General features: G+C 51.6%; 1 protein-coding gene across 2 annotated transcripts; it reads right to left on the bottom strand.

The window, feature by feature from the left end:
• Positions 1-17,355: 17,355 nt before the first annotated feature.
• Positions 17,356-20,110, bottom strand: BST2 (bone marrow stromal antigen 2). Of its 2 annotated transcripts, XM_030819414.1 has the most exons (5): positions 19,729-20,110; positions 18,748-18,814; positions 18,509-18,569; positions 18,058-18,202; positions 17,356-17,720 (listed from the first exon to the last, which is right to left on the bottom strand). In XM_030819414.1, the coding sequence occupies exons 1-4, from the start codon at positions 20,026-20,028 to the stop codon at positions 18,073-18,075; spliced, it is 558 nt and encodes a 185-aa protein (XP_030675274.1). In that variant the 5' UTR covers positions 20,029-20,110; the 3' UTR covers positions 17,356-17,720; positions 18,058-18,072.
• Positions 20,111-26,288: the final 6,178 nt, after the last annotated feature.

Here is a 26,288-nt window from a genome sequence, read left to right as displayed (position 1 = left end):
GTCTCACTCTGTCACCCAGGCTGGAGTGCAGTGGAGTGATCTTGGCTTACTGCAACCTCTACCCCCAGGGTTCAAGCAATTCTCCTGCCTCAGCCTCCCAAGTAGCTGGGACTACAGGTGTGCACCACCACGCCTGGCTAATTTTTAAACTTTTTGTAAAGATGGTGGTCTCCCTACATTGCTCAGGCTCTTCTCCAACTCCTGGGCTCAAGTGATCCTCCTGCTTCAGCCTCCCAATGTGCTGGGATTATAGACACATGCCACCACACTCAGCCCAGACATTTTTAAAAACAATTTTTAATTTGTAATTTGTAATAAGTGATACATGTGCAAGGTTTTTAAAAATGCAATTTTTACAAAAGGTACATAGAGAAACGTGCAAGTATGTCCCCCACCACTTCCCAGACCCCTGGTTCACTCCCCAGAGGTGGAGGCTGTGACCAGCGTCTCCTTCAGAGATATTTGGATAAAAGTCCCCTCCTCAAGCCCTGCACAAAAAAAAAAAAAAGGGGTGGGGGCCGGGCACAGTGGCTCACACCTATAATCTCAGCACTTTGGGAGACCAAGGAGGGTGGATCACCTGAGGTTAGCAATTCGAGACCAGCCTGGCCAACATGGTGAAACCCCGTCTTTCCTAAAAAACACAAAAAAACTAGCTGAGCCTAGTGATGGGCGCCTGTAATTCCAGTTACTCGAGGCTGAGGTAAGAGAATGGTTTGAACCCGAGAGGAGGAGGTTGCAATGAGCCGAGACTGCGCCATTGCACTCCAGCCTGGGCAACAAAAGCAAGACTGTCTCAAAAAAAAAAAAAAAAAAAAAACAAAAAAAACACAACCTATCGCTCTCCTGCTTTTCACATTAACGTATCTTAGAGAAGAGCTGCTTTGGCCGTTTAAATGGTGGTTGCATAGTGTTCCACTGTGGATGGACAGACACTTTTTCTTTTTCTTTCTTTCTTTTCTATTTATTTATTTTTGAGACGGAGTCTCACTCTGTCGCCCAGGCTGGAGTGCAGTGGCACGATCTCGGATCACTGCAAGCTCCACCTCCCAGGTTCACGCCATTCTCCCGCCTCAGCCTCCCAAGTAGCTGGGACTACAGATGCCCACCACCATGCCCAGCTAATTTTTTGTATTTTTAATAGAGACAGGGTTTCACCGTGTTAGCCAGGATGGTCTCGATCTCCTGACCTCGTGATCTGCCCGCCTCGGCCTCCCAAAGTGCTGGGATTACAGGCGTGAGCCACCGCGCCCAGGCTCTTTTTTTTCTTTTTCTTTTTTTTTTTTTTTCTTTTGTTTTTTTTTTTTTTTTTTTTTGAGACAGGATCTCACTCAGTCACCTAGGCTGGAGTGCAGTGGCGTGATCATGGCTCACTGCAGCTTCCACCTCCTGGGCTTAAGTGATCTTCCTGCTTCAGCCTCCCAAGTAGCTGGGACCACAGGTTTATGCCACCAAGCCTGGCTACTTTCTTCTTTCTCTTTCTTTTCTTTTCTTTCTTTCTTTTTTCTTTCTTTCTCTTCTTTCTTTCCTTGAAGGGGTTTTGCTCCAGTCACCCTAGCACAATCTTGGCTCACTGCAGCCTCTGCCTCCCAGGCTCAAGTGATCCTCCCACCTCAGTCTCCCAAGTAGATGGGACCACAGGTGCATGCCGCCATGCCCAGCTAATATTTTGTATTTTTGGTAGAGAATGGGTTTCACCATGTTGCCCAGGCTGGTCTCAAACACCTGAGCTCAAGTGATCCACCCGCCTCAGCCTCCCAAAGAATTTTGAAACAATTATTTGTAGAGACAGGGTCTCCCCATGTTGCCCAGACTGGTCTTGAACTTCAGGGCTCAAGAGATCCTCCCACCTTAGCCTACCAAAGTATTGGGCTTACAGGCATGAACCACTGTGCCCAGCATGATTTTCTTAATAATTTTTTTCTAGCTTTAATTTTTCATGTTTAATTTTTGAGACAGGGTCTTGCTCCGTCACTCAGAGGACTGAAGTGCAGTGGTGTGATCATGGCTCACTGCAAACTTGACGTCCTGGGCTCAAGTGATCCTCCTGCCTCAGCCTCCCAAGTAGCTGGGGCTACAGATGCATGTCACCATGCTCAGCTAATTATTGATATTATTTGTAGAGACAGGTTCTTGCTATGGTGCCCAGGCTGGTCTTGAACTCCTGGGCTCAAGTGATCCTCTTGCCATGGCCTCCCAAAATGTTGGGATTACAGGTGTGAGCCACCACACCTGGCCAGCCTTGAGTTTGGAGGAGTCAAAGTTATGTGTGAATTTTCAACTGCATGGAGAACTGGTGCCTATAACCTTTGTGTTGTTAAGGAGTTGGAGATTAATCTACCAAATTTTCTGTAAGTCTGAAGTTATGCCAAATATAAAGGTTAAATTTAGATAACAAGCTAAAAATGTTTAAAGGTTAGAAAAACAAGAAAACCCACTAATACATTCATGTGAAATCGAGCAATATAAAATTGTCCATATTTCAATGATTTTTGACCCATATAAACAGCACTTTCTTGTGATTCAACCTATAGATTCTCTTCCTTTTAGTTGTAGCTTTTATTTTTCTTGTGTAATTGCATTGGCTAGTACTCCCAGAAAAAAAACTACTTGACAGTGGACGTCCTCACCTTGGCACTGATTTTGATGTGTTTGTTTCCCCACAATTTATACATTTCCTCATTTGATCTATTAGTATAGCAATTAACAGACTTGGGAATATTGAACCATTGCTCCGTCTCAGGCATAAGTCACCTTTGTTGCAGCGTAGGTTAAAAACATGAGCCAGGAGCGGTGGCTCACGCCTGTAATCCCAGCACTTTGGGAGGCCGAGGTGGGCGGATCACCTAAGCTCAGGAGTTCGAGACCAGCCTGGCCAACATGGTGTAACCCCATCTCTACTAAAAATACAAAAATTAGCTGGGCGTAGTGGTGGGGACCTGTAAATCCCAGCTACTTGGGAGGCTGAGGCAGGAGAATTGCTTGAACCTGGGAGGTGAAGGTTGCAGTGAGCCCAAATTGTGCCACTGCACTCCAGCCTGGGCAACAAGAGCAAAACTCCATCTCAAAACCAAACCAAAACAAACATGTTACTTGGTTCTTTTTGTTTAAATTCCATCTGGGAGTTTTGTACCCTTCTCACAGGGCTAGGGATTTGCGGTTTTCCTATTGTGCCACCTTTGTCAGCTTTTGTTGTCAAATCAGATCCTCATCATGAGTCCAATCACCCATTTTACAGATAGGGTAAACTGAAACCCAAAGAGGGAAAGTGACCCTTTCCGGTTACTCCTGAGCCAGGGCTAGACCTCCAGTCTTCATATCTATCGGATGACGGCAACATTGTTGTTAGAGGGGACTTCAAATCCCAGCTAAGCACTAGCTCACTGCATGATCACTTGGGCCTCAGTTTCCCTGTCTATAGAATAAGCACTTTACATGGTGGGGGAGAGAGGGCTGAGGCTCCTGTCTGTGCAGTTTCCGTTCAGGACGTCTCCAGGGTCTAAAGCTGAGCGTCGCATCCAGCGTGGGGGTGCCTCTATACACGTCCCCGCAGACCCCCACCATGTGTGTCCTCCAGGCCGACGCCCCCTTCCGGCAGGGGGCCGACTCACCCTCGTGCGCGCCGCGCCGGCCGCCGGCAGCCCCCGGAGGGCCCGGAGCGAGAGCGCGAGCGAGAGCTGGGCCGGGGTCGGGACCCCGAGCGGGGACGCGGCCGGGGCACTCTGCGCTGGGGGCTCATCTCGGCTTCCAGGGCGTTACTGCCGGGAAGGGGGAAGGGGGCTGTCAGCCTCTGGAACCCTGTCCCCAGACATCGCCAGCCCTCATCCGCCAGAGCGTCCCATTGCTGAGAACTCCATCCCCAGAGATCCCCATCTCCCAGGGTTTCCCGCTCCCCAGGATCCGGCATCCATTCTCGACCCCCAGCCATTCCCGGGACGCCTCCCTAGAGACTCCCAGCTACATCCCCAGAAGCTCTGTCTCCAGACCACCAGCCTCTCCCTCGATACTCCCTTTTCCTTGCTCCCTTCTCTTCCGTTCCCCGTCCCTCTCGGGGCTCCCACCGACGCTGGATCGTGGGGACCCAAGTTTCTAGAATGCCCGCCCCAGCCTGGAATCCCAAGAGAGTCCACTCTCCTCTCCATCCTTACGTTCCAGTTCCAGGATCCCCCTATTAAATCAACAATACCCCGCCCACAATTCCACGCCCAAAGTAATGATTGGCCAAAAGAATGTAGCCCTGCGCAAGCATTGGTCGCGCCCTCCCCGTCCATGCGACCCCGCCCTCGGGCCAGCCCCTCACTCACAAGCGTTCGCGCAGCGCCGCCTCCCGGGCCGCACAGGCTTCGCCCTCGGCCTCCGCCACGCCTGCGCGCCGCAGAGCCTGGTCCAGCCGCCGCGCAGACTCCGTGGCCGCCACCTCCCAGCGCGCCAGGGCCTCTGCGGGCGCAGGGGGCGGGGTCAGGCTGGAGACCCCCGCGCCCACCCGCCCCACGCACGCCGGAATCCAAGTTGATAGTCTGCATGCCGTTTGCACGCTTTCCTTTATTTGAATTAAATTTGTGTGTACCATTGCATGGCTTCCACGTGCCATTTGCATAGCTTTTCATAGGTTTGCATTGCTTTTGTGAGTCCTTTACAAGGAGTTTGCATGTTTTGTGGCATTTGCGTTGTTTTTGTGACATTTGCATGGCCTCTGCATGTTGTTTGCATTCGTTTCAAAAGTTTTTGCGTTTATTTCCGTGTTATTTGCATTACGTTTGCAATTGTGCTTGTTTGGATAACTAGTATTCACCTAGGCTCCTCCCACCTCTATCCCTGCCCACTCCCTTACACCCCAACGCACCTGTCAGCGCCCCGTTTTCAGCCCCCATCTGGGTCCCCTGTGCCTTGGCTTCGTCCATCTCAATCTTCAGTGTCGTTAGTTGGGTCTGAAGCCGGCTCTGAGGAGTGGAGGGGAAGTGGGAGGGGGTGTAGGCAGAGGAGAGGAGGAATGATTCGGCCTGGCCCTTTTGGGGACAATGAGAAGCCACCTGCGACCCTGTGCCCTGAGCTTTGTGTGGAATGTCCTTTGGGGCCTTGTAGTTGTAAAATGCAGAAGTGGCTTCTGAAGCCTGGGGCACCGAGTGGTGACAGCTGCCTGCCTGGAGGGAGATCTCTGCCCAGGTCCAACGCCACCAACCCTAAGCCACCAGAAAGTAGAGAGTGCTTAGCTCTGCGGTCAGATTCAAGTTCCACTTTCAGCTCCATCTGGGACTCGCTGATGGGATTTCAAGCCAACACAGTGAGCCGGGCGTCGTGGCTCACGCCTGTAATCTCAGCATTTTGGGAGGCGGAGGCAGGCGGATCACTCGAGGCCAGGAATTCGAAACTAGCCTGACCAACATGGTGAAAACCCATCTCTACTTAAAAAAAAAAAAAAAATTAGCCGTGTGTGGTGGTGGGTGCCTGTAATCCCAGCTCCTCGGGAGGCTGAGACAGGAGAATCGCTTGAAGCTGGGAGGTGGAGGTTGCAGTGAGCTATTGTGCCACTGCACTCCAGCCTGGGCAATAGAGCATGACTCCATTTCAAAACAAAACCAAACCAAACCAGCAACAACAAAAACCAACACAGGGCAATTTGATGGTTGACAATGATTGAATTTCTGGGGTACGTGTCATTTGCCTCTGTAGGACATTCTGCAAAATGACTGGTCCGGCTTCCTCAGTGCATCTTACAGCAAGGGGGCAGAGCCAGAACTTGAACTTGGAGTAGGCTCCTCTTAACCTCAACTGCCCCAGTCCCTTCTCTTGGTCCAGGGGGCAGAAAAGGGGTAGGGGTTTGTCTGGATTGATTTTATTTATTTATTTATTTATTTTGAGATGGGGTCTTGCTCTGTCGCCCAGGCGGGAGTGCAGTGGTGGGATCTCAGCTCACTGCAACCTCCGCCTGGGATTACAAGCATGCACCATTACACCCGGCTAATTTTTGTATTTTTAGTAGAGAATGGTTTTCACCACGTTGGCCAGGCTGGTCTCGAACTCTTGACCTCAACTGATACACTCGCCCTGGCTTCCGAAAGTGCTAGGATTACAGGCGTGAGCCACCGCGCCCGGCCCCATTTTGATTTTTAATATTCAGATGCTGCACTACCTCGGCTGGGCTGGGAGGTTGGGGTGGAATGGGGGGTGTGCACAGAGGTATACAGTAGTCACTCCATAAATGGAAATGGCTGGGATTTTGAGGACAGTTCTTTTGGCAGGCTCAGGGCTGGAAAGGGTTAAGAAAAAGTCTGAAGGGTTAGTCAGAGGAAAAGAGGACCTAGCAGGTACCTCCCCCAAGAGGCCAACTTTAGCCTCCTAATTACAGGTGACATGTATGTCCCTCTCTCAAAATAGGGCTGCTGGAAACTGGCTGGAGTGGGGCCGAGTGGGCACATGGAGGAGGGCCACGGGTGGTCTGGGGTTTCTCCAGACACCGTTTACCTGGCAAATAGCAAAGGACAGTGAGACTTTTTTTTTTTTTCAGATGGAGTCTCACTCTGTCGCCCAGGCTGCAGTGGAGTGCGGTGGCGCGATCTCAGCTCACTGCAACCTCCACCTCCCAGGTTCAAGCGATTCTCCTAAGTCAGCCTCCTGAGGAGCTGGAATTACAGGCGTTCACCATCATGCCAGACTAATTTTTGTATTTTTAGTAGAGACAGGGTTTCACCATATTGGCCAGGCTGGTCTCGAACTCCTGACCTCAGGTGATCCACCTTTCTGATCAGAAGGTAGACTCCATGGTGAGCTGACATCTAAGGGTTGGAAGGCATTAGGGCGCTATTCTCAATGCCTTCTCAATTCGAGGAACTGGGGAAACCGAGGCACAGGGAGGGAACCCTGGGGATGTGTGGGCAGGCCCTCTCTTATCTCAGCATTCTGGATTCCCGAGCTCCCCGTCCACCCGGCCCACCTACCTGGCGGCCTTCACAGGCCTTTAATGCCTTCTCCAACTCGTGCCGGATACTTTCCGCCTGGTCCAGCTGCCTGGCTAGGGCCTCCTCCCGCTCGGCAGCCTCTGCCAGCCGGCGCCGCAGCTCGTCGACCCCAGGCGGCGGGTTCCCGGGCGGCGCCGTAGCATTGGCCCCTGGCTCCGGGCAGCGAGGTCCCCGAGCAGCCGAGGCGGCCAGATTCCAGGCTACCAAGGCCCCGCCGGCTGCTGCCGCAGCCAGGAACACGGCCACCCCGCATAGGGCGAGCACCCGCCAGGCCCGCCCGGGCTCCGGCCCCGGCTCGGCCATGCCGCGGTGCACAGCTCTGGCCCCAGACGGCCACGAATATTTAATTGGCACCTTGGGGCGCCAGGGACACCCACGGTTCCGCCCAGCCTGGCCGTGGCTTCCCAGCCCGTTGGGAGGGGTTGGACCCCCTCCAGGGGCTGGTCCATCCCATCGAGCCCAAGAAAGGAGTAGGGGTTCTGGGTTCCTGCATCCCACGTTTTGCCCTCTGTGCCTCAATTTCCCCCTCTGTGAAATGGGGAGAGTATTAACTCCTGCTTGGTAGGGCTTGGTAGGAATCAAGCTGGCACATCTGTAGGAAGCGCCAAAGACCGCATCTGCCAACGAAGTGCTTGGCTATCATTTGGGGATATGTCGTTTCCAGTATTTTTTTAATCTTAATTTTGTGTATGTGTGTCACCCAAGCTGGAGTGCAATGGCACAGTCTCGGCTCACTGAAACCTCTGTCTCTGGTTGAAGCGATTCTCCTGCCTCAGCCTCCTGAGTAGCTGGAATTACAGGCGCCTGCCATCACGCCCAGCTAATTTGTGTATTTTTAGCAGAGACGGGGTTTCACCATGTTGGCCAGGCTGGTCTCGAACTCCTGACCTCAAATGACCTGCCCACCTCGGCTTCCCAAAGTGCTGAGATTACAGGCGTGGACCACTGCACCCGGTTAATTTTAATTTTTTGTTTGTTTGTTTTTTTGAGACAGGGTCTTGCTATTTGCCCAGGCTGGTCTTGAACTCCTGGGCTCAAGCGATCCTCCTGCCTGAGCTTCCCAAAGTGCTGGGATTAAAGGCGTGAGCCACCGCATCCAGCCTGTGGTTCTCATTCTGTTGATGGGGTAACCGCGTTGGGAGATGGGAGGATACTCCCCTGACTTCCGGTTGGCGGAGTTTAGGCTGCCACACCGGCTGTGAAGAGGACCGGAGGGAAGACAACAGGGTGGACCGGCCCCGTCTTCCCGCCTGCTCGCCACTGGGCCGCCAGGGGGCGATCTTACAACGCGATTACAATTGGGCTCTGGCTCCCCTTCCCTCTTAGAATACAACCCGTTCTCTCCTCCCCTTCTTCCTCCTACTCCCCCTCCTCCCCCTCCTCCCTCCTCTTCCTGTTTCTTCTTCTCTATCTCCCCCTGCCCCTTCTCTCCCTCCTTACACCTACAAGGACCTGATCACACCTTTAAGGTCATTTCCTTTCCACTCCTTCCTGTGGCCTCCCCAGGGCTCTTCCACCAAGCGCATTCCCACCGCAGGGCCTTTACACCTTCTCCTCTGCCTGGCTAATTGCTGTTCTGCTAACAGGTCCCCTCCTGCAGAAAGTCCCCCTCTTCAACACTACCTCCTTTTGATCAGCTCCTAGGGCCCTGACATTAAAAAGATAATTGTAGGCCGGGCGCAATGGGTCACGTCTGTAATCCCAGCACTTTCGGATGCCGAGTCGGGTGGATCACCTGAGGTCGGGAGTTTGAGACCAGCCTAGCCGACATGGTGAAACCCCGTCTCTACTAAAAATACAAAAATTAGTCGGGCGTGGTGGCGGGCGCCTGTAATCCCAGCTACTTGGGAGGCTGAGGCAGGAGAATGGGTTCAACCCAGGAGGGGGAGGTTGAAGTGAGCTGAAGTCGTGCCATTGCACTCCAGCCTGAGCGACAAGAGCAAGACTCCGTCTTAAAAAAAAAAAAAAATTAGCCAGATGTGGTGGCTGGCGCCTGTAATCCCAGCTACTCAGGAGGGTGAGGCAGAAGACTCTCTTGAACCCGGGAGGCGGAGGTTGCAGTGAGCGGAGCTCGTGCCACTGCACTCCAGCCTGGGTGACAGAGTGAGACTCTGTCTCAAAAAAAAAAAAAAAAGTAATTATATATTTATGTGTGTGACTGATTCTGCCCCCCACCCCCGCCTTTCCCATCAAACTGGGTGATCTTCCCCTTCACCCTCTGAAGATTCCTTGAACAATCAACTCACAAAAGGAAGATTAATATGAGAAATGAGGCAGAGGTGGGAGGATCACTTGAGCCCGGGAGTTTCAGACCAGCCTGGGTAACAGTGAGAACCCATCGCTACAAAAAATTTAAAAAATGAGCCTGATGTGGTGGTGTGCACCTGTAGTCCCAACTACTCAGGAGGCTGAGGCAGAAGGATCGCTTGAGTCCAGGAAGTGGAGGCTGCAGTGAGCCGAGATCCCACCACTGCACTCCCACCTGGGCAACAGAGTGAGACCATGTCTCAAAAAACAAAAAAAAGTCCATTCAGGTATGTTGATAGACTTTAGTCTTTCTGCCTGTGATATGAGTTCAGTTAATGAAAACTCAAAGAATCAGAAGTAATTGTTTTCTTTTTGGTGGGTCCAGAATTTAGGCATGTGAAAAAAAAAATAAAATTTTAGGACCTTCCAGATTTATTATGTCAAGGGGTAATAGTTAAGCCCTGGAAACTGAATCAACCTTTCTTTCTTTCCTTTTATTCATTCATTCTTTCTTTCCTTCTTTCTTTTTTTTTTTTTTTTGAGATGGAGTCTTGCTCTGTCGCCCAGGCTGGAGTGCAATGTCGGCTCACTGCAACCTCTGCCTCCTGGGTTCAAGCAATTCTCCTGCCTCAGCCTCCTGAGTAGCTGGGATTGCAGGCGCCTGCCACCACTCCTAGCTAATTTTTTTTTTTGAGATGGAGTCTAGTTCTGTTGCCAAGGCTGGAGTGCAATGTCACGATCTCAGCCCACTGCAACCTCTGCCTTCTGGGTTCAAGAGATTCTCCTGCCTCAGCTTCCCACGTAGCTGAGATTACAAGCACCTGCCAAGACACCTAGCTAACTTTTGTATTTTTAGTAGACACAGGCTTTCACTATGTTGGCCAGGCTGGTCTCGAACTCATGGTCCCAAGTGATCTGTCCACCTTGGCCTCCCAAAGTGCTGGGATTACAGGGGTGAGCCACCACGCCTGGCCTCTTTATTTTTTCTTTTCTTTTCTTTTCTTTTTTTTTTTTGAGACCGGGTCTCACTCTGTCACCCAGGCTGGAGTTCAGTGGTGCCATCACGGCTCACTGCAGCCTTGACCTCCTGGGCTCAAGCGATGCCCCCACCTGGGCCTCCCTAAATGCTGGGATTACCACCACTGTGAGCCACTGAGCCACCCCATTCCCAACCCCTGGCCTTTCTTTGTGTGGAGATATCCCACATTAACTAGACTTCCTAGTCCTCATTCAAGCATAGACTAAATGTTGTTGGAGATAGAGACCCTTGTGACTTTCACCTCTTTACAATAGAATGTGTAAGTAACCCCCTTAGGACACAGTCAATAGTAGCCAATCTAATCTCCTATCTGTATGCTAGCTAGCCTTTGCATGGGAAATGTATTTCTGTTCAGCACCTCTGTTTGTGGCTTTATAAGCGATTCAGGCCGGGCGAGCTGATTCATGCCTGTAATCCCAGAACTTTGGGAGGCTGAGGCGGGCGGATCACGAGGCCAGGAGTTCGAGGCCAGCCTGACCAACATATCGAAACCCTGTCTCTACGAAAAATACAAAAATTAGCCGGGCGTGATGGCGGGCGCCTGTAATCCCAGCTACTCCGGAGACTGAGACGGAGAATCGCTTGAACCTGGGAGGCAGAGGTTGCAGTGAGTCGAGATCGTGCCATTGCACTCCAGCCTGGGTGACAAGAGCAAGATTCCGTCTCAAATAAACAAACAAACAAATGATCCACACTTTTCCCTGCATAAGAGGCACTCATCCTCATTCTCTTGTGACCTTGTGGCCCTGGATAGACTCTGCCCTCACATTTTGCCCTGGAAAAAACTCTTTTAACCAGGCTTGGCGTGGTGGCTCACTTCTGTAACCCAAGCACTTTGGGAGACTAAGGTGGGAGGATCAGTTGAGCCCAGGAGTTTGAGAACAGCCTGGTCAACATGGTGAGATCCTATCTCTACAAAAAATAAAAAAAATTAGGGCCGGGCATGGTGGCTCATGCCTGTAATCCTAGAACTTTGGGAGGCCGAGGCAGGTGGATCACCTGAGGTCAGGAGTTTGTGACCAGCCTGGCCAACATGGTGAAACTCCATCTCTACTAAAAATACAAAAATTGGCCAGCGCAATGGCTCATGCCTGTAATCCCAGCACTTTGGGAGGCCAAGGAGGGTAGATCATGATGTCTGGAGTTTGAGACCAGCCTGGCAAACATGGTGAAACCCCATCTCTACTAAAAATACAAAAACACAAAAATTAGCCGGGCATGGTGGTGGGCATCTGTAGTCCCAGCTACTTGGGAGGCTGAGCCAAGATCGTGCCACTGCACAACAGCCTGGGCAACAAAGCGAGACTCTGTCTCAAAAAGAAAAAAAAAAATTAGCCGGGCGTGGTGGTGGGTATCTGCAATCCCAGCTACTGGGGAGGCTGCGGCAAGAGAATTGCTTGAACCCAAGAGGGGGAGGTTGCAGTGAGCCGAGATCACGCCATTGCACTCTAGCCTGGGTGACAAGAGTGAAACTCTGTCTCAAAAAAAAAAAAAAAAAAAAAAGAAAAAGAAAAGAAAAGAAAAAAAAGAAATGAGCTGTGTCTGGCATGGTGGCTCACTCACGCTTGTAATCCTGGCACTTTGGGAGGCCAAGGCAGGAGGATTGCTTAAGGCCAAGCATTCAAGATCAACCTGGCCAACATAGTGAGATCCTGTCTTTATTATTAAAAAAAAAAAATTTGCTGGGCATGGTGGTGCATGCCTGTGGTCCCAGCTACTCAAGAGGCTGAGGTGTGAGGATTGCTGGAGCCCAGGGGGTTAAGGCTGCAGTGATCCAAGGTCACACCACTGCACTTAAGCCTGGGTGACAGAGAGAGGCCCTGTCTCAAAAAAAAAAAAAAAAAAAGGAAAGAAAAGAAACCAGAGCTCAGAGAGGTCAAGTCCCAGAACAGGGACACTCAGCAGCGGCTGGTCACTGCCAAATTCCCACTGGGGTCTGCAGAACCCCACAGCCATCAGCTTCTCAACCCCTGGGTGGGTCACAGCCTTGGAGTCAGGTCTCTCAGGAAAAGGACAAAATAGGGAGGGAAGATGGGACAATTTAGGAAGTAGGGAAATTTACACCCAGGCCATTGTGTGAGGGGATTGGGAGTTGAATCCACGATATTGGGCGAATCTTATCAGCAAAATACAGCCCAGGCAGGATGGGGGTGGGGGTTGTGGGGGGAGAGTGAGGGAGGGAGTGTGAGTAGGGGTGGGGGTGGGTGGAGCAGCAGCATAGTCTGGGGACCTTTCCATGGCCCAAGTTGGGAGTGGTGAGTGGAGGAGGTCACGTGGGGAGCGTTTGTTTCCTGGGCAAAAGGAAATCCACAGAATGTGGAGGGTTAATTGCCCAACCAGCTTTGGGTAATTAACAAGGCCAGGCATGGTGGCTCACGCCTGTAATCCCAGCACTTTGGGAGGCTGAGGCGGGCGGATCACGAGGTCAGGAGATCGAGACCATCCTGGCTAACACGGTGACACCCCGTCTCTAATAAAAATACAAAAAAATTAGCCGGCGTGGTGGCGGGCGCCTGTAGTCCCAGCTATTCGGGAGGCTGAGGCAGGAGAATGGCGTGAACCCAGGAGGCGGAGCTTACAGTGAGCCGAGATTGCGCCACTATACTCCAGCCTGGGCGACAGAGCGAGACTCCATCTCAAAAAAAAAAGAAAACCCTGAACAAGGCCAGACATGGTGGCTCACGCCTGTAATCCCAGCACATTGGGAGGCTGAGGCGGGTGGATCACCTGAGGTCAGGAGTTCGAGACCAGCCTGGCCAACATGGTGAAACCCCTTCGCTACTAAAAAATATAAAAATTAGCTGGGTGTGGTGGTGCATGCCTGTAATCCCAGCTACTTGGGAGGCTAAGGCAGGAGAATCACTTGAACCCAGGAGGCAGAGGTTGCAATGAGCTGAGATCGCACCATTGCACTCCAGCCTGGGCAACAGAGCAAGACTCCATCTCAAAAAACAAACAAACAAACAAACCACAAAAAAACCAAAAACCCCTGAAAAAGTCCAGTAATCACCCGAGGCCTCACCGGGACTGTTGGTAGGGATGAAATAGCTTAGTAGTTGCAAAGCGGCTTTAGCTTTTTTGCAAGCCAGGGCTGTGGGCGGCAAGCCACCCAGGCGCCAAGGCAAGAGACCGAGGACACGAGCTGTTCCAGTATAATAAAATATAAAACAAGAATGGTTATACCAGATATAGATCTTAGATATGATTATATATGAATATCATTAATCATTAGTTTGTAGCAATTACTCTTTATTCGCTCTTTATTCCAATATTATAATAATCCTCGCTCTATAATCATAACCTAGGAAAAACCAGGCCATACAGAGATAGGAGCTGAGGGGACATAGTGAGGTGTGACCAGAAGACAAGAGTGGGAGCCTTCTGTTATGCCCAGACAGGGCCACCAGAAGGGCTCCTTGGTCTAGCAGTGACGCCAGCGTCTGGGAAGATGCCCGTTGCCAGGCGGACCGTGGTCTAGCGGTAGCATAAGTGTCAAGGAACAACACCTGCTACTTAGCAGACTGGGAAAGGGAGTCACCTTTTCCCCGGGGGAGTTTAGAGAAGACTCTGCTCCTCCACCTCTTGTGGAAGGCCTGACATCAGTCAGGCTTGCCCACAGTTATTCAGAGGCCTAACCGTCTCCCTGTGATGCTGTGCTTCAGTGGTCACACTCCTAGTCCACCTTCATGTTCCATCCTGTACACCTGGCTCTGCCTTCTAAATAGCAGTAGTAAATTTCTGATATGCAGAAATAATGGCGTAAGCTGTCTTTCTCTTTGTCTCCTCTCTCTCTGCCTCGGCTGCCAGGCAGGGAAGGGCCCCCTGTCCAGTGGACACGTGACCCACGTGACCTTACCTATCATTGGAGATGACTCACACTCTAACTCTACCCTGCCCCTTTTGCTTTGTATCCAATAAATAGTGCAGCCAGACATTCGGGGCCACTACCGGTCTCCGAGCATTGGTGGTAGTGGTCCTCCGGGCCCACCTGTCTTTTCTTTTATCTCTTTGTCTTGTGTCTTTATTTCTACACTCTCTCATCACCGCACACGGGGAGAGACCCACCGACCCTGTGGGGCTGGACCCTACACAGGGCCACAGAAGTGAGGTCCCACCCTGCTCCTGGGGACACTTAGCAACATATAGAGACTTTTTTTTTCTTTTGAGACAGAGTCTGGCTCTGTTGCCCAGGCTGGAGTGCAGTTGCATCATCTCGGCTCACTGCAGCCTTGACATCCCAGGCTCAAGCGATCCTCCTGCCTCAGCCTCCCAAGTAGCTGCGACTACAGGCCCACCATGCCCAGCTATTTATTAAACTTTTTGTAGAGACGGAGGTCTCCCTGTGTTGCCCAGGCTGGTCTTGACCTCCTAGGCTGAAGCAATCCTCCCCCTTCGACCTCCCAAAGTGCTGGGATTACAGGCATGAGCCACCATGCCCAGCCTGGAAACATTTTTAATTGTCACAACTTAGGAGGGTGTTACTTGCATCTGTGGGTGGGGGCCAGGGATGCCGTTTAACATCTTACAATGCAGCTGGGCACATTGTCTGTAATTCCAGCACTTTGGGAGGCCAAGGCGGGTGGATTTCTTCAGGTCAGAAGTTCAAGACCAGCCTGAACAACATGGTGAAACACCGTCTCTACTAAAAATACAAAAATTAGCCGGACATGATGGCGGGTGCCTGTAATCCCAGCTACTTGGGAGGCTGAGGCAGGATAATCGCTTGAACCCGGGAAGTGGAGTTTGCAGTGAGCTGAAATCGCGCCACTGCACTCCAGCCTGTGAGACTCCATCTCAAAAATACAAACAAACAAAAAAAAACCCAAAACTAAAAACAAAAACAAAATCCTACAATGCACAGGATGGTCCCCACCCAGAGAACCATCCAGCCCAAACCACCAATGCTGCTGAGGCTGAGACCCTGTCCTAGACCTTGGGAGTGAGGAATGGGTGCTCCAGGCAGCAGGCAGAGCTTGGGCAAAGGCCTTGAGGCAAAAAGGAGCTTGGGATCAAGAAAGGTGGAGGTGGTGAGCAAGGGGAAGTGAGGGGGCAAGAGGGCCAGGGGGGTCTGTGGCAGGGGAGGTATTTGGGGACCCTTCCCTGGGAGAGCAGTAGGAACCATGGAGGTGGAGGCCTGGTTTTACTTATTTTTATTTTTTTGAGACAGACTCTTGCTCTGTCACCCAGGCTAGAGTGCAGTGGCGTGATCTCAGCTCACTGCAACCTCCACCTCCTGGGTTCAATCGATTTTCCTGTCTCAGCCTCCTGTGTAGCTGGGACTATAGGCACGAACCACCCCCCAGCTAATTTTTTTTTTTTTTGAGATGGAGTCTTGCTCTATCGCCCAGGCAGGAGTGCAATGGTGCAATCTCGGCTCACTGCAACATCCACCTCTTGGGTTCAGCGATTCTCGTGCCTCAGCCTGCTGAGTAACTGGGACTACAGGCGCATGCCACCACACCGGGCTAATTTTTTTTATTTTTAGTAGAGACAGGGTTTCACCATGTTAGCCAGGATGGTCTGGATCTCTTGACCTCGTGATCCACCAACCTCGCCCTCCCAAAGTGCTGGGATTACAGGCATGAACCACCACACCCGGCCATTTTTTTTTGTATTTTTAGTAGAAATGGGGTTTCACCATGTTGGCCAGGTTGGTCTTGAACTGAGCTCAAGTGATCCACCCACCTCGGCCTCCCAAAGTGCTAAGATTACAGGCGTGAACCACTGTGCCTGGCCAGAAGGTTTTTTTTTTTTTAATCCCACTGACCATCTGGGCCGGGGACTGTGGGACCTTAGGATAGTACAGAAATCTGGGACAAGGGACTTCTGGCCCCATTACCATAAACAGGAATTGCAGTTGCAAAAACAATGGCCGGGATTCCGGGAGAACTTGGAGGAAGTAAGATAACAGAGAAGGAAGGGACTATGGCATCTTCGAGGATCGAAGAAGGTAGGTGAAGGGTCCGTTGGGATTGCAGCCCTCAATTGTGGAGAAGCAGAGAGACTCTCTGGGGGAGTGGTTCCCAGAGCTGGGTACTGCAGAATGAATAAGAGTTTGGGGAATCGGGCCAGGTGTGGTGGCTCATGCCTGTAATCCCAGCACTTTAGGAGCCTGAGGTGGGTAGATCCCTTGAGGTCAGGAGTTTGAGGCCAGCCTGGCCAACATGATGAAACCCGTCTCCACTAAAAAACTAAAAATACAAAAATTAGCCAGGTGTGGTGGTGTAGTACTGTAATCCCAGCTACTCGGGAGGCTGAGGCAGGAGAATCACTTGAACCCAGAAGGCAGAAGTTGCAGTGAGCCAAGATCGTGCCACTCTACTCCAGCCTGGGTGACAGAGCGAAACTCTGTCTCAAAAACAAACAAAAAAAGAGCCGGGTCTGGTGGCTCATGCCTGTAATCCCAGCACTTTGGGAGGCCGAGGCGGGCAGATCACCTGAGGTCGGGAGTTCGAGACTAGCCTGACCAACATGGAGAAACCCCGTCTCTACTAAAAATACAAAATTACCCAGGCATGGTGGTGCATGCCTGTAGTCCCAGCTACTCGGGAGGCTGAGGCAGGAGAATCGCTTGAACCCGGGAGGCGGAGGTTGCAGAGAGCCGAGACTGCGCCATCGTACTCCAGCCTGAGAAACAAGAGCGAAACTCCGTCTCAAAAAAAAAAAAAAAAGAGAGAGAGAGAGAGTTTGGGGGATGAAGGAGGAGGAAACATTCTGACAATGCATGGCCTGTGTGTGTGTACAGATCGCAGTTTAAATCCCAGCCCAGCATCTTCTGCAGGCGGGAGGGGAAGCAAGACAAGGTTACTCTCAGTTACAGCCTCAGTTTCCTCACTGGATCCCAAGGAATCAAGAGAGGCTCTAGGGAGGAGATGAGAATACAACACCTGGGAAACGGTGAGCCCTGATGAGGGTGCACAGTTCTTATGTTGATCCCAGCAGAGACGAGGGCTGGGAGGAACTGGGGTGGTGTCTCTCTGAACTCCGTGGGCTCCTGAAAACGTCCTGGAGCAGGGAAGGGAGGTGTTGTCGTCAATGGGGGATCCACTCTCACCTGCAGGGGCGACCCCGACGCTTGGGGACTAGCACAATGACACTCCAGGAACTCGAGAGTAAGGTGTGCTCTCCCTCAAAAGAAGTGTTTATTTTTTGGAGCTCAAAGACCCCAGAAAATAGCACCCCCCCGCAAAGAAAAACCCGTAACAACAGGCAGCACATGCCCCCCCACCGCACCCCATGCTCATCTCAGGGTGGGAGACAAGAGGGGGGACTCATTCCCTGCCTGGCTCTGGAGGGAGACAGCCCTGGGTCAACCCGACTGTGTCCCCACACCCTCCAGACCTGCTCCAGAGACCCTTCTATGGCTACCCCGTGCCCTCCCCAGTAACCGTGCTGCCCCATGACCCTCTCAGAACTGATGAGATCAAGGGAATGTTCAAGCAAAAAGCTGAGCAGGAACCGGACCTTCCAAGATGTGCCTAAAGGACCAGAAGAGGGACTCAGGGCAGACTGGAGGCAGCAGACACTGGCCCCGCCCCAAGCCCCGCCCCCATCGCTAGACCCGCCCCACCCATCCATAAGCCCATCCTCTCCATCGATAGCCCCGCCAGCATTGATAGCCCCGCCCCATACAGCTATAAGCCCGCCCCCGATCCAGGGCACCCTTCTCACTGGATTCTCCCTCCTTCCCCAAGGCACTTCACCTCTGCGCCCAGTCCCTTCCCCTGCAGCCTCTCTAGACTTCTGAGCCTCTGCTTCCCCGCCCCCCTTCCCCAGCTTTCTTCTCCCTCCCGGGGCCGCCCCCTCCTTACTGACCAGCTTCCTGGGATCTCACAGCAGCAGAGCGCTGAGGCCCAGCAGCAGAATCAGGATCTGGGGCGCCGCAGCAGAGCTGGAGTCCTGGGAGCTGGCGGAGTACTTCTTGTCCGCGATTCTCACGCTTAAGACCTGGTTTTCTCTTCTGCGGTACAGATGGGGGCAAATCAGGCATCTGCTCGTCCTGGCTCCTGCCGCCCTCCCTGTAAGCCCATCGCCCCCGGGAGTTCCCCCCGCACCGCCCCAATCCAAGTCACTGGGGAGGGAATGGACAGCGGCCACCCATGGCTCTGTGACCCTAGGGGCTAAGTTGTCCTTTTGTGGCACTCAAACCTTATCCCTTGGGGCAATGGGGATTTGGGGAGCAAAGGAGATCCTGGGTCTTGGGCTGGGGAGGTGGGGGTGAGAAGAGTGTGGCGGGTGGAGGGTAGCGGGGAAGGTTATCTCTGACCTCAGTCGCTCCACCTCCGCAGACGCGTCCTGAAGCTTGTGGTTCAATGTAGTGATCTCTCCTGGTGGGGTGGGAGGACAGAATCAGGGGGCAGGTCAGCACGTGGCCATGCTGGGGCCCTGCCCCACTCTGGGACAGGACCTCCCCCTTACCCCAACCTCCAGCCCTGGTCTCCCTGCCCCACCCCCTCTTCCATACCTCTCCCTTCTCCCCAGCCCTCTCCCTTCTCCCTTTCTCACCCTCAAGCTCCTCCACTTTCTTTTGTCCTTGGGCCTTCTCTGCATCCAGGGAAGCCATTAGGGCCATCTAAGAAGAGTCAGAATCTGGGGTTCTGGCCTGGGGAGTTTGGCTGCCGCCCCTGGGACCTGGGCCTTCTCCCTAGGTCCTGGGGACAGAGGGGCTTAAATGCAAATCCCTTTCAGGTTTTCTTCCAACCCTCTCTGCACCATGGTCTCCAACCTTAAAGAACAGCCACAACCATACACTCTCCCAGGGCCACCCATAAGCGTGTGGGTCCTCAAAATGGGAGTTTTGAGGCCCCCCCCAAGTGGAAACTTGGAGGCTATCGATAACCAAACTTTAGTATACATTTCCAGATTGCCTGAGCAATGGCCCAAGAAAAGTTAGAGGCCCTCCCAAATCCAGAACGCAGCGGAATTTCCCAGCCCAAGTGATGTGCCCAGCAAGAGTTTCAAGATCCCCCATATCAGGACCCAGGTGAATATTTCAGTTTCTTAGGGGTGAAGTGAAAATTTCAAAAGCCCCCTTTTTCAGGGTCTGGTGAGGTCCCCCTTCAACCCTGAATAGGGATTTCTTTTCTTTTTTTTTTTTTTTGAGATGGAGTCTCGCTCTGTTGCCCACTGAATAGGGATTTCTACTCAACCAGGACTGGTGCCCATGAGAAGTTTCAAGGCCCCCGACACCAGTGCCCTGGAAAGAATTTACAAATTCACCTAAGTCCCAGGGGGATACTGAGGTCCCCGATTTGGGGGATCTGGAGAGTTTTAACACCCTGTCCCTACACCAGTGCCCTGGACTGGGTTAGAGGCCCCCAAACCCTGGTAGGGGAACCTAGATCCCTTGATGTGGGGGCCCAGGAACAGTTTCAGGACCTCCCCTGCGTCTCCCTGGAGACCCACCCTGTGTCAGATTTCTGGGGAGAGATTCTTGTCCCCCCAACCCCCTAGTACTAGGCCATTCAAAGGAGTTGAGGAGCTTACCACAGTCTGGTTGCAGGTGGCGGCCTGGGCCTCCGCATCCTGAAAGCCCTTCTGGGCCTCGGTCAGCTCTTGTTGCAGGAGATGGGTGACATTGCGACACTCCATCACTGCCCGAAGGCCGTCCCGGCAGGCCTCGCTGTTGGCCTTGATGGTGAAGATAATCAGGGGCACCCCCAGACTCACTATGATCAGGAGCACCAGAATTCCTATCCCCAGCAGAAGCTTACAGCGCTTATCCCCGTCTTTCTTCCAAATGTCATCCATGGGCACTCTGCAATAGTCATACAAAGTAGGTGCCATCCAGATCTCCCCTCTAGCTGAAAGGAGTCTGGCCTGGAGTTAGGGGAGGGTGCTGGAATCTTCTATGAGCCACCCCTTTATTAGCATAGGAACCATCCTGACCAATAGCAAGTTCCAGGAAGTGCTCTGACCAGCAGCTCTTGCATGAGGCACCTACAGGCAGAGGATTCATTAGGCTTTCAGTTTCAGTTTCCCAGAAAGGAGGTGGGCTTTTTTTCACCCTGCTTTAAAAGCCCTTGGGCCCTTCCCAACTGAGTGCCAGCCAACTGTGCTTGCTTGGGACACTCCATCTTGAGTCCCTGTGCCTCTGCTCTGTGTTACTGAGTGCCTAGGCCATGCCAGCCTGTATTCATCTGTACCATGATCTGAAGAGGCAGAGGCCATCATCGTTGGTCCAGTCTCCACCTGGGGAAACTGAGGACTCACAGTTGAGTGGTGGGGTGAGGGCAGGGCCTGGGTCTGACGCTAGGGACTGGGTTTTGTGTTCAGGTGTCTCTGTGGTGACGAGTAGCGCTTCATCCAGTGCTCCTGTCCCCACCGAGTGAACTATGGGAGCCATGGAGGGTGTGTGAGCAGCAGGTGAGACTGGATCCAGCTGAAAACTGGGAGACCAACCCAGCCAACAAACAATGTTGGTCTCTGTCCTGGCACCCGCAGGAAACAAGCTCCTACTTCCAGAAAAAGTGCTCCTGGGACTCCAGGATACCAAGTAAACTCTCTGAGCCTGTTTCTTCATCTGCAAAGGGGAATAACAGGGCCAGCCTCTCCAGGAGAGGCCAGGGAGGAGATGCCAGTAAAGTGCTTTAGTATCTAGTAGGTGCTCAATGGATGCGCATGCCACCTGCCAGGCCTGTGGCTCAGGGCAGATGGATGGGAAGATAATGCTTGAACGTGGACATATAGCGAGGATCTTTCTTTTTTTTCTTTTTCTTTTCTCTTCTCTTTTCTTTTCTTTCTTTTTTTTTTTTTTTGAGACAGGGTCTTGTTCTGTCGCCCAGGCTGGAGTGCAAAGTGCAGTAGCGCGATCTCGGCTCATTGCAGCCTCTACCTCCCAGATTCAACTGATTCACCCACCTCAGCCTTGCCAGTAGCTGGGACTACAGGTGTGGGCCACCACGCCAGGCTAATTTTTTTTTTTTTTTTTTTTTTTTTGAGACCGAGTTTTGCTCTTGTTGCCTAGGCTGGAGTACAGTGGCCCAATCTTGGCTCACTGCAACCTTTGCCTCCCGGGTTCAAGCGATTATCCTGCCTCAGCCTGAATAGCTGGGATTACAGGCATGTGCCACCTTGCCCAGCTAATTTTGTATTTTTAGTAGAGAGGTTTAGGTTTCTCCATGTTGGTCAGGCTGGTCTCAAACTCCCGATCTCAGATGATCCACCTGCCTCGGCCTCCCAAAGTGCTGGGATTACAGGCGTGAGCCACTGTGCCTGGCCTAGCGGGGATTTTTCTTTGAGGAAAGATAGTTGGCTCCATTTGGGATGTGCTAAACGCAACGGTCCTGGGAGACATCCCTGGAAAAAGCCTGGGATGGGGCGGGTGCGGGGGGTGTTGGACACTGGGGTGGGGGAAGCACTTAGGCTGCACGGACCTGCTGTCCATGTGGCCAAGAGAGCCAGGGCTTCCTACAGGAAATCAGGCCCATTATCGGCGCCCAACTGCTGGGCATGAGCACTGAAAGGGGACTGCATGTTTTTCTTGTGGCTTCTTCAGCCACATCCTGACCACAGCCCAGATTCTGTTAGGTCTGCCATTTCCATGTTTTTTTTTTTTTTTTTCAGCAGGGCCAGACAGTAGGCGAGGTCAAGGCCAGAGCCCAGACCTCCCAGAAGGCCTGGGGAACTCCCCCCAGGCCCTCACTCCAACATCCCTCAGAAGGACCCCATTAAAGCCACTTAGAGCCAGGCATAGTGGTACGTGCCTGTGGTCCCAGCTACTTGGGAGGCTGAGGCAGGAGGTTCACCTGAGCCCAGGAGTTTGAGGCTGCAGCGAGCTATGATTGTGCCACTGCACTCAAGCCTGGGTCATAGAGTGGGACCCCATCTCTTAAACAAATAAACAAAAAAATCACTTAGAACCAAGAACCAATTAACAAGCTGTGGGAGATGACCTTGCTGAAAAGTCTGAGGGTGAACTTGTCCCAGGAAGAAGGACCTACCAGCCTGGCCAGGACTCCAGGTGCAAAGACACGACCTTTGCCTGACTTATTTGACTAAGCTGACTTAGCACTGTTCTGGCCTGCAAACTTTAGGGTCAGTTTGGGACCAGGTGGGAAATCACAATTGCATGAATTGCACATTGGAGGCCGGGGTGGTGCGCCCCTCGGCAAATGAATTTCCTCTCTTAGCATTGATTTCCCCAGCTGTAAAATGTGGATAATAATAGATTGATGTCCTCTCTAAATTTTGTAGCTGCAAAGAGTCCCAGCCCTGCAAACTGAAAGTTTGTTGCTCTTCCCTTTAAAATTACAAATGGTGGGATGGGTGCAGTGGCTCATGCCTGCAATCCTAGTACTTTGGGAGGCTGAGATGGGAGGATTGCTTGAGGCCAGGAGTTTGAGACCAGCCTGGTCAACATAGCGAGATCCTATCTCTATTTAAAAATACACACACACACACACACACACACACACACACACACACACACTTAGTATATATATATTTATTTTATTTTGTTTTATTTAATTAATTAATTTTTTTTTTTTGCGATGGAGTCTTGCTCTTGTTGCCCGGGCTGGAGTGCAGTGGCATGATCTTGGCTCACTGCAACCTCTGCCTCCCAAATTCAAGCGATTCTCCTGCCTCAGCCTCCTGAGTAGCTGGGATTACAGGCGCCCGCCACCATGCCTGGCTTATTTTTGTACTTTTAGTAGAGACAGGGTTTTGCCATGTTGGCCAGGCTGGTCTCAAACTCCTGACCTCAGGTGATCTGTCTGACTTGGCCTCCCAAAGTGCTGGGATTACAGGCGTGAGTCACTGCACTGGGCCTATATTTTATTTGATATTTTTAAATATATAATGTATTTATATATATTGGTTGGTACAAAAGTAATTGCAGTTTCTGCCATTACTTTTTTTTTTTTTTTTTGAGAGGGAATCTCTCTCTGCGCCCAGGCTGGAGTGCAGTGGTGCGATCTTGATCACTACAACCTCTGCCTCCTGGGTTGAAGTGATTCTCCTGCCTCAGCCTCCTGAGTAGCTTGGGACTACAGATGCCTACCACCATGCCCAGCTACTTTTTGTATTTTTAGAAGAGATGGGGTTTCGCCATGTTGGCCAGGCTGGTCTCAAACTTCTGACCTCAGGTGATCCACCCAACTTGGACTCCCCAAGTGCTGGGATTACAAGCGTGAGCCACCGTGCCCGGCCTATATTTTATTTTATATTTTTAAATATATTCTCCCTCTGTCACCCAGGCTGGAGTGCAGTGGTGTAATCTCGGCTCAGTGCAACCTCTGCCTCCTGGGTTGAAGTGATTCTCCTGCCTCAGCCTCCTGAGTAGCTGAGACTACAGATGCCTGCCACCACGCCTAGCTACTTTTTGTATTTTTAGTAGAGATGGGGTTTCGCCATGTTGGCCAGGCTGGTCTCGAACTCCTGACCTCAAGTGATCCACCTGACTTGGCCTCCCAAAGTGCTGGGATTACAGGCATGAGCCACCACCCCCAGCCTCTGCCATTATTTATTTATTTATTTTTTTGAGACGGAGTTTCACTCTTGTTACCCAGGCTGGAGTGTAATGATGCAATCTTGGAATCTTGGCTCACCGCAACCTCTGCCTCCTGGGTTCAAGCAATTCTCCTGCCTCAGCCTCCCTAGTAGCTGGGATTACAGGCATGCGCCACCATGCCTGGCTAATTTTGTATTTTTAGTAGAGAGGTTTAGGTTTCTCCATGTTGGCCAGGCTGGTCTCAAACTCCCGACCTCAGGTGATCCGCCCACCTTGGCCTCCCAAATTGCTGGGATTACAGGCTTGAGCCACCACACCCAGCCTTTTTTTTTTTTTCTTTGAGATGGAGTCTCGTTCTGTTGCTCAGGCTGGGGTGCATTGGCACGATCTCATCTCACTGCAACCTCTGATCTCTGCCTCCTGGGTTCAAGCAATCCTGCTGCCTCAGTCTCCTGAGTAGCTGGGATTACAGGCACCCGCCACCACGCCCAGCTAATTTTTGTATTTTTAGTAGAGACGGGGTTTCACCATGTTAGCCAGGCTGGTCTCCAACTCCTGACCTCGTGATCCATCCATCTCGGCCTCCCAAAGTACTGGGATTACAGCCATGAGCCACCATGCCCAGCCTGCCATTACTTTTAATGGCATTAATTAATTATGTTTACTAAAAGTAATGGCAGAAACCACAATTACTTTTGCAATAAAATTAGAAATGGAAACTGTTATGCTACCATTCTTTTTCTTTTTTTTTTTCTTTTCTTTTGAGACAGAATCTTGTCCTGTTGCCCAGGCTGGAGTGCAGTGGTGCAATCACAGCTCACTGCAGCCTTGACCTCCTGGGCTCAAGCAATCCTCTCACCTCAGCCTCTGGCGTAGCTGGGACTGTAGGTGTGCATCACCACGCCCAGCTAATTTTTTATTTTTTGTAGAGATGGGGGTCTCACTATGTTTCCCAGGCTGGTCTCAAACTCCTAGGCTCCGAAGATCCTCCTGCCTCAGTCCCCACAAAGTGTTGGAATTACAGGAGTAAGCCACTGCACCCAGCCACTGGCATTCTTTTGGTTTTAGCTTTTTATATATTTTTTTATTTTTATTTTATTATTATTATTATTTTAGAGAAACATTTCAGGTGGGGACAGTGGTTCATGCCTGTAATCCCAGCACTTTGGAGGCTGAGGCTGGTGGATCACCTGACGTCAGGAGTTTGAGACCAGCCTGGCCATCATGGTGAAACCCTGTCTCTACTAAAAATACAAAAACTAGCCAGGCGTAGTGGCGGGTGCCTATAATCCCAGCTACTCGGGAGGCTGAGGCAGAAGAATCGCTTGAACCCAGAGGCGGAGGTTGCAGTGCACTGAGATTGTGCCACTGCACTTCAGCCTGGGCGACAGAGTGAGACTCTATCTCAAAAAAAAAAAAAAAAGAAACATTTTATTTATTTATTTATTTATTTTTTGAGACAGAGCCTCACTCTGTCACCTAGGCTGGAGTGCAGTGGCACGATCTCCACTCACTGCAACCTCCATCTCCCCAAATCAAGCAATTCTCCTGCCTCAGCCTCCCAAGTAGCTGGGATTACAGGCATGCGCCACCACGACCGGCTGATTTTTGTATTTTAGTAGAGACGGGGTTTTGCCACGTTGGCCAGGATGGTCTTGATTTCCTGACCTCGTGATCTGCCCACCTTGGCCTCCCAAAGTGCTGGGATTACAGGCGTGAGCCACTGTGCCCAGCCAACATTTTATTTTATAATAGTTTTAGATTTGCAGAAAAAAAACAGTGAGGATAATAGAATTTCCCACATTCCCTACACCCAATTTCCCCTCTTTTATTTATTTATTAAAGACAGGCTCTTGTTCTGTCGCCCAGGCTGGAGTGCAGTGGTGTGATCATAGCTCACTGCAGCCTCGACCTCCTGGGCTTGAGCGATCCTCCCACCTCAGCCCCCGGAATAGCTGGGACCACAGACGCGCAGTACCACGCTTAGCTAATTTTTTTATTTTTTGTGGAGATGGGGGTCTCACTATGTTGACCAGGCTTGTCTCAAACTCCTGGGCTCAAGCGATCCTCCTGCCTCAGCCTCCTGAGTAGCTGGAACTACAGCCACTCACCACCATCACGCCCAGCTAAGTTTTGTATTGTTTGTAGAGACAGGATCTCCTTATGTTGCCCATGCTGGTCTCAAACTCCTGGGCTCATGTGATCCTTCTTCCTCAGCCTCCCAAGGTGCTGGGATTATAGGTGTGAACCACTGCACCTGGCTAAGAAAAAAAAAAAAATTAAGGAGCAAAGATCATCCTCAAACGTCCCTCAGCTGTTTCATTTCTGTTTATTACACTACATGTATATTTCACTTACTTTGGGATACTGAGATGTGGCCCCGGATGGGCATCTGAGGACAACTTCATTCCTCTAGGAATGGAGGCCCCAGGGCACTCACCGGGTGGGGGCGATTCTGCTCCAGGGGACATTTTTATTGTCACCGCGGGGGCTGGGAGTGCCCCTGCCATCGAGGGATGTAGGCCAGGGACACTGCTCAACACACTACAGTGTATAGGATGGCCCCCACAGTAAATGATCAAACCCCAAGTGT

Source organism: Nomascus leucogenys, chromosome 10 (genome assembly GCF_006542625.1).
Source record: "Nomascus leucogenys isolate Asia chromosome 10, Asia_NLE_v1, whole genome shotgun sequence".
Taxonomy (NCBI): Eukaryota; Metazoa; Chordata; class Mammalia; order Primates; family Hylobatidae; genus Nomascus; species Nomascus leucogenys.
Note: the sequence above shows the minus strand (reverse complement) of the source record. Positions and strands in the feature narration are given on the sequence as shown.

Coding starts and splice junctions, on each gene's coding strand:
- BST2 (XM_030819414.1), bottom strand. CDS start 20,028: ATGGCACCTACTTTGTATGACTATTGCAGAGTGCCCATGGATGACATT. Junction 18,815..19,728: donor CCACCTGCAACCAGACTGTG/GTAAGCTCCTCA, acceptor GACTCTTCTTAG/ATGGCCCTAATGGCTTCCCT. Junction 18,203..18,508: donor GCGGAGGTGGAGCGACTGAG/GTCAGAGATAAC, acceptor TCTGTACCGCAG/AAGAGAAAACCAGGTCTTAA.